General features: G+C 37.6%; 2 protein-coding genes across 2 annotated transcripts; both read right to left on the bottom strand.

Moving 5' to 3' along the window:
* Window positions 1-236: 236 nt before the first annotated feature.
* LOC108378089 (putative cyclin-dependent serine/threonine-protein kinase DDB_G0272797/DDB_G0274007) lies at window positions 237-2,115 on the bottom strand. Its single transcript, XM_017634389.1, has 2 exons — window positions 1,115-2,115; window positions 237-920 (listed from the first exon to the last, which is right to left on the bottom strand). The coding sequence occupies exons 1-2, from the start codon at window positions 2,016-2,018 to the stop codon at window positions 721-723; spliced, it is 1,104 nt and encodes a 367-aa protein (XP_017489878.1). The 5' UTR covers window positions 2,019-2,115; the 3' UTR covers window positions 237-720.
* On the bottom strand, window positions 2,023-2,961 carry LOC108378090 (whirlin-like). The gene is made up of 3 exons (XM_017634390.1): window positions 2,497-2,961; window positions 2,317-2,409; window positions 2,023-2,246 (listed from the first exon to the last, which is right to left on the bottom strand). Exons 1-3 carry the CDS (start codon window positions 2,683-2,685, stop codon window positions 2,118-2,120), a joined length of 411 nt encoding a protein of 136 aa, XP_017489879.1. The 5' UTR covers window positions 2,686-2,961; the 3' UTR covers window positions 2,023-2,117.
* Window positions 2,962-7,720: the final 4,759 nt, after the last annotated feature.

Raw genomic sequence — 7,720 nt, 5'->3', positions numbered from 1 at the left:
TTTAGCTTTTTATTCTTTTTTTTCTATGAGGGATTGAAATTTTAAGCGATTCTATGAGAGCGTAAGGCATAAAACTTTAAAGCGGCGGCAATAGAATGTGAGGAGCATTGAAGTGAAACGAACGGCGGCGCTATGCAGGGAATTGTTGTTCTTGCTAGAGTGGGATTACTTATTTGGGCTATTGCTGTCGGGCGTTTGCTAAGTGTTTTCTATTATTTACGCANTTTATTCTTTTTTTTCTATGAGGGATTGAAATTTTAAGCGATTCTATGAGAGCGTAAGGCATAAAACTTTAAAGCGGCGGCAATAGAATGTGAGGAGCATTGAAGTGAAACGAACGGCGGCGCTATGCAGGGAATTGTTGTTCTTGCTAGAGTGGGAGTACTTATTTGGGCTATTGCTTTCGGGCGTTTGCTAAGTGTTTTCTATTATTTGCGCGGGATAGTTACACAATTGCACAATTCAAATATAATTTGCTCTTTTCTTCGAATTTCATGCATTTTCTATATCCATCTGTTTTGCTTATGTTTTCACGTTATCAAAATGTGAGCAAAATTCTATTCATGCTGAGTGTGTTTTGTACCATGTTGCTATTGTTGTTGTTGCTATTGAGCGTCAGATATTTAATATTTCAAGCATTTGTTGTTGTTTTCATTGTATGTAGTTGGTGGTAAATTTCGTTAGCAAAAATTTCTCAAATTCGTATTTCGTAAAATTTTTTTACTGGTAAACGGAATTATAATTTGTTTTATTGTAATGTGGTTGTTCGTGGTGTTCGTGTTGTTGGCGGTGGTGTGGGTGTTGTATTAGATGTGAGTGCGCTGATGATGCGGATGCTGATGGCAGCGGCGGCGGTGGGTGTTCACGAAGTTCGGAGTCGCGCTCTCGCTCGCGTGCATAATCGCTGTGGCGTGCGCCATGTGAGTGCTCNTATAATTTGTTTTATTGTAATGTGGTTGTTCGTGGTGTTCGTGTTGTTGGCGGTGGTGTGGGTGTTGTATTAGATGTGAGTGCGCTGATGATGCGGATGCCGATGGCAGCGGCGGCGGTGGGTGTTCACAAAGTTCGGAGTCGCGCTCTCGCTCGCGTGCATAATCGCTGTGGCGTGCGCCATGTGAGTGCTCACGCTCATATTCGCGTTCGCGTGCTGCATACTCTCGCTCACGTGCATACTCTAGTTCGCGCTCGCGCTGATAATCTCGCGAACGCTCATAAGCATAGTCACGCTCGCGTTCATGTTCCAATGCGCGTGCTCGCTCACGTTCACGCTCGCGTTCATCTTCGCGCACAGCGCCCCGCTGACGTTCGTGTTCGCGCTCTTTCGTGCGATCACGTTCACGTTGCGAGCCCTTGCGATCGAGTTCGCGCCTCTGTTCGTGTTGTGAATGTTGTGATTTTTGTTGTTGTTGTTGTTGCTGTTGCTGATGGCGTTGTGTGGTTGATGCTTGTCGCTGTAGTTGATGATGTGATTGTGAGCTGCGTGTTGGTGTGTGTTCCCGCGACGTCGGCGCTGATGTTGTTGGCGTTGTTGTTGTTGTTGTTATGGCGCCGCCCGCTCGCGCATATTCAGCTGGTGTCAGTCTTTTATGTTGTGGTTGCGGTTGCTGGTGTTGTGTGCTGCTTTTTGTTGGTGTTGTTGTGGCTGATGTTGGCGTTGTACGTTGGTGGTGTAATTGGTGCGGTTGGTGTTGTTGTTGTTGTTGTTGTTGTGTTGGGCTCCTTGTGTGCTTGGCGCTCGTCGCCTGTGTCGTCGCTCCCATTGACGCTTGTTGTGTGATTTGTGGCACATGTGTGTGTGTTCTTGTTGCTGTTGCTGTTGGTGTTGTTGTCGCGTCAACGTGTTGCTGATGGGCTGTCACCGATGTGCGTTGTGTCGGCGCCGTCATCGCCGACGCTGGTGACTGATGCTGCTGATGATGCTGATGTTGATGGTGTTGCGATGTATGGTTGATGGATTTAATGTTGAGTGGCAGTGGCGGTGGATTTTTAGCTTTTGTTAATGGTATTGGTGTTGGCATTGGTTTTGGCGTTGTCGTTAAATCGATCCCCCATTCGTAGAGGAACTCGATCTTTTGTCGTTCCAAGGGATCCTCATTAGCCGGCAGGGCAAGCAAATGTTAGGCTTCTAAAAAGATAAGCGCTGTTGGTTTTGGTTCAAGATTTGACTTCTTCGCTTCGACAACTAAGAAGGTTATGTCTGCCTTTTCACGATTGGAAAAGCATTCGGCTATCAGGCGGGCAACCTCCTGTGAAACAAGAGACAAGAAAGCGCATTACATAAATATTGAAAACGCATCTAAAAATGGCTAAACATACCTGATGTTGTAGACCTTCAACCTTATTGCCGTCCACTTCCAGTATCAGTTGCCCGACTTCTAGTCCGCCCGCTTCATAAGCGGCACCATTTTCCTGCGGAAAGGAGATGTGCGGCCAAAGTTATGTAACTACACTTGAGCACAAATATATGTTTTTGAGGTGCATTTATGTGGTACTCACATGGATATTGATTATCCTAGGAAGCGGGTGTTTTGTGTTAGCACCACCTTCGATAGCAATACCTAAAATTGGTTTAGTTTTCTTAACAGTAACGTGTAAGTTGCCTCTATGATCAGGTACGACGTTTGGATTGTGTTCATGTGTTTGTTCAGTCGTTGAACCATTTTGCTCGGCGGAAAGGCGTTGCATGGACTGGAATGTCGCAAGAAAACCAACAAAAAATATGGGTTAGTGGTGGGCTTGTGTATGCTGCGTGAATATATGTATTTAGGATGATTTTTCTGTGGCTTAAGCGAGAGGCGATGTATGTAAAGTGGGCTCTCTAAAATTAGGGATTGGATTCCATCCAATCAGGCGTTTTTCGATAAGAGCTATTGACATATTTTGTGCTACACATCGATCAAGACGGTGGGATTTCATTCATATTTTTAAAACATACACATTTATTTACAAGTATCAATAGGGTAAAAAGTTAATAATTTAAAGCTGAGATGCTCAACAAACTATATGAATCGATTTCGTTTTGTTGATGCGCAAAAATAACTTATCAAAATAATTTTTCGTTTCGTTTCAGAGCTGAATTAACGAAACAAAACTCAATCGTTAACATCGAAACAAAATAAATCAACGAAAAGTTGTTGTTGTATGCCATTGGCAGCTACAGCTTCAGCATTAAGGATTGAATTTCTTTACGTTAAAAACCAAAATAGAATTATTTTGATAATTACCTAAACGATAAAAAACTGAATTGTTTCAAGAGGAACGATTGCTTTTTTTGGTAAACGCTAAAATTTACGTTACAATGCATCCTTGATTTATTCCGGATGAGTTGTCCGGATCAGGAGTGAAGCTAGGCTGAGCATGATTAGAAGTGCCGTCAGCTTATTACCTTAGATAATAAGTCCAGCTATGTATATGACAATTGAGAAGTGTATATGCAAGAATTTCATAAAGGAATTTTTTGCTGTGCACATTTTGTGCTCGCTTTTTTTATTCCGAATTATCGGTGACGTGGTATGCATTTAGGTGCTAGGTGTAGGTGCCATTATACTTAGCCGTTATTGCCATAATAGATGCCTCGCAATCGATGAAAATATGTATTTACATACATACATGTGGGTTTTGATGAGTCAGAGCGGATGTCAACTCAGCTGATTTCATTGCATTAGTACAGTGATTCCCAAAGTGATTCAGGTGGGCACCCAGGGGTCCGCGAGAGACTCGATGGGGTTCTACGTTGGCGTGAAAAGAAATGTGGGTTCACATGTTTTAAGTGGAGGTCCATGAAAATTTTTCTGGTTTCGATAGTAAAAAACAAAAATGTTGGCTTAGCTTTCCTATCAATGTAGTCAGCAGCGATCGATGATTTTTGACAGGCTGAATTCCGATGAAAAATTGTAGTATTGGGACATTGAAAATTTGATGCTTTAAGACTCAAATATTGAGACTTCTCTGCTACAGTTCTCAAGTGAATATCCCAATAGATAGCGCCAAATAAAATTTTGGCAACTTTTTTGTTTTTTTTTGGTCGAAGGGGTTTGAAAAAATTGTTTTCAGTAAGGCCGGCCCAAAGATCAGATAGCCTGTTTATTTAGCTTTAATTTCGTTTAATTAAAACATCCCTTAACATCCCTTTGAGTAGTATATTTTAGGACACGAGTTCGCGAAAAATCCTCGCTGAGGAACACAACTTCAACCTCCTCCTCACTCAACTCAGTTCAAGGGTAATCAATCAATCAATAAGATTTTTTATCTTAAAAATGGGAGTATAAATATTTTTTGTCTCACTTTAAAGACCGGTTATGTACGACTTAGGGCTGGTTTTTCCAACTCAACTTAACTTAGTTTAGCCATTTTTTGGACTTAGTCAAGAATAAACTGATTAAAAAGTAGGTTAACTTTTGGCTTAGGTTGGCCTAGATGGTGAAAATGAATAAGTCCAAGTTCGTTTCCATCATCTAGGCTAGCCTAAGCCAAAAGTTGAATTTGATTCTGTAGCTGAATAGTTTTAGATCCCGACACTTAACAAACTCCTGTTTCCGCGACTTTTTTAAAGGAAAGGTGTTACCTCACAAATGGTCCCATACTTATTTGGTTTAAATCCGAGATTAACGATAATCTTAAATTTTTATATGAGAATTGATGTCGGTTTTGTTTTTTGCTTAAAAATAACTTGTTATTAACCGACTTCCAAGAAAGGAGAAGGTTATCAATTCGTCGAAATATTTGTTTTATGTATGTTAGCGCATAACTTTGGATCACGTCAACCGGTTTTGAAGTCTTCGAGGTGATCCCATACTAATTTGGTTTAGATCCGATCATTACGTCATGAAGAAATTAACGGTACTCCTAAATTTTTATATGAGAATCGAAGTCGGTTGTGTATTTTGCTTAAAAACTACTTCTTTTATTTTCTGTCTTTGTTTGAAAGTTTGTTTTGTATTGCTCTATGAATTGCATTTAAACAATAAAATCATTTTTGTATGGCATATTTGGAAGACTTTTTTTTATAAAAAGGTGACAAAAAAATTATATGGCAGCATGATTCTCTCACGGCTCTGTTCGCACTTTGAAACATAACTTAGAAATCGAAAATCTATAGTTCCCCAAGTTTCTGAGTGAAGTTGTTTTTTTTTCATTTGCCAGAAATAAAATTTTCAAGCGCAGGGCATAGACAAGCAGTGCATGTGAAACAGACCGCGACTCAAATTTCCATCTTTAAATCTAAACTTCAATTTTTTTTTTTGCGAGTTTTGGGAGTATGGTAGAAGTGTGGCAGCAGGGGGTCCATCGAAACCAGAAAAATTTTAAAAGTGGTCTACGATAAAAAAAAAGTTTGGCAACCTCGGCACTAATACCTCATGCGGTCTGAGTTTATCCAGTCAAGTCTAGTTTCAAGAAAATGACCAATTGAGCTCAAATAATAGTTTTTGTTTAATACGATTTGTTCATGTATTCTATATTTGCCAGACGAATGTGTTTTGAGCGCAGAAGTATCCAGCGAAAGCTTGAGCAATTTGTGCTTTACTTCATTGGTCTATTTAACACTTAAAGGCATAGGTACACTTCTCAAATGGCATGTGCATATACTAATTTCATAAGCTCATATTAATATTAATAGTATGGGCAACACAAGCTGTGCTAATGGTGTTGATGTAGCCTGCAATTGTATTGTTAAGAATAGGGCATAGGCTCGCGCTAGAAAAGGAAAAGCTATGCTTATGGCAAATTTTAAAGCTCAGAGGGTTCATTGATATTCAGTTTCAACTCATTTGTGAGCCTCTTTTTGGGGGTACGATAATGATAATGAAATATAATGGTACTTATAAATAAGTATATCGACCGTCGAGTGGAAGATCGACCTATCTCAGCAGCTAGTTGAAAAACGCCATATTTCAGAAAACTTTTCAAGAACGTTCAATCTCACAATTCCGTTCAAAAACGCCCTACTACAGCTGCCGATTCAAAAACGCCCCAACTCAATATATTTTCAATGTATTTTCAGTTGAGGTGGGGCATTTTTCAACCAAATTCTAAAGAAGGGCGTTCTTGTAAAGTTTTCTGAGATAGGGCATTTTCCAACCGACACCCGTGGTATATCGGTCTTCAACTCAGTCGTCGATATGTAATATAATAGTTCAAAAAATTTAATACTATTTTAGCTTTATTCAAATTCTAGATTTTTTTTTTTATTTGTATGTGTTTGGGTGTATGTAAGTATTTATTCAGGTGTAAAAAATAATTCAAACAAGTATAATTAATAGTTAGAAAAACTAATAGAACTAGTTAGTGAGGTTCAGTTTATTAGTAACTAATATAGTAAGGTGAGAGTTCGCTACTTAGTTAATTAACAGGCAGCAAAATCGGTAACTAAGGAGCATATTTATAGCATAATTCATAATAACAAGGAATTCATTTTGAGCATCAACAAAAATTCATAAATATTTAGGCAAGCGTAGCCGATTTCAATGCCAAAAAAAAAAAAAACAAAAGTAAAACAAAAACCAAATTGAAGAATGCATTGAAATAAATTCCTGTAGAAACTATTTTAAATATATATCGATGCAAAATTCGTGAATTGTGTTGAAGATAGCGTAAAGTTGTTGAGAAAAGATAAAGAAGGATGAGAGAAAGAGCGAAAGTGAGCGTGAGAGCGCGTGGAATGAAGTTTTCAAATGGGAGTCGATTGGGAATGAGTCGCGATGACTGGCTGAGTAAAAACGAGTTGAGAGTTGTATGAACCATTTCGAATGTGTTCTTTGTTGTGTATTCAAGAAGTGTTGCTTTAGTTGAGCGCCGTATGAGTGAAATTCAGTGGTGAAAATTAAATTTTCTTATAGATATTGCCGTTTTAAAGGAACCAAGGCTTTGTTAATTTTTAAACGCACAAATTCTTGTTATCTTTTTTGCCTTTGGCGCAAAAAGCCTGCGATTACTTTCTTAACTGCTTAAAGCTAAACTTAAAAAATATTACGTAACATTTATATATTTCATCTTTTTTCTTACCGCACCTCTAGCATGCCNTTTTTTTTATTTGCGAATTGCAGAGTAAGCAAAAATTTGAAGATAAAAAAGTAACAAAGAAAAATTTTTGCATAAGAAATGGTGGGTTTAACAAAACTTATTTAAAAATTAATGCATTCTTTGAGAAAAAAATATTTAACTGAATTTGAATATTTTTTTCAGTATTTTTATTTTGTTGGTTTTTTGAACTTTTTGTAAAAATTTTCAGTGGTTTCGAGACTGAAAAATTGTTCTTATGGGTTTTTATTGCAACATATATCTATCTATGTAGCAATGTATGAATGCAGTTATGTATGAAGTCATGAATAAAATAAAATTTTCGGAATTGCTGTACGATATGGTAGCAAACTGTGCGCCAGATGTGAGAAAAATATTATATTTGAACTTATACACAGATGTGAGGCAGTGAGAGGCGGAATTTGCTTAGGAAGTGATTGGTTAATAAAAAAATTTACATTTAAAATTTTGCCAAATATTTTTTTGGGGAATGCAAATATTTGAGTTTAAAGTACAGTATTTTCAAAACTGTCTGTTAAATTTGTATGCAAATTTTCATAGAAAATTACTAAATATTTTAACATTTCTAAACAGATTTATTTGTTTGTTAAGTATTTTAAAGATTTTTCGTTATATTTATAGTTTAATTTACGCTTTTTTTGAATTCTTTTAAATGAAAAATTAATTGCTTACACTTTTCGCA

This window comes from Rhagoletis zephyria, unplaced genomic scaffold, assembly GCF_001687245.7.
Source record: "Rhagoletis zephyria isolate East Lansing unplaced genomic scaffold, Rhagoletis_zephyria_1.1 Rzeph_scaffold_13319, whole genome shotgun sequence".
NCBI lineage: Eukaryota > Metazoa > Arthropoda > Insecta > Diptera > Tephritidae > Rhagoletis > Rhagoletis zephyria.
This window is presented reverse-complemented; position numbering and strand designations above follow the sequence as displayed.

Bases quoted from the DNA above. Each gene is read 5' to 3' on its own strand.
- LOC108378089 (XM_017634389.1), bottom strand. From the start codon at position 2,018: ATGCCAACACCAATACCATTAACAAAAGCTAAAAATCCACCGCCACTG.
- LOC108378090 (XM_017634390.1), bottom strand. From the start codon at position 2,685: ATGCAACGCCTTTCCGCCGAGCAAAATGGTTCAACGACTGAACAAACA. The intron at 2,410-2,496 runs GTGAGTACCACA...TCCTTTCCGCAG, and splicing joins CTAGGATAATCAATATCCAT to GAAAATGGTGCCGCTTATGA. The intron at 2,247-2,316 runs GTATGTTTAGCC...CTTGTTTCACAG, and splicing joins TTGAAGGTCTACAACATCAG to GAGGTTGCCCGCCTGATAGC.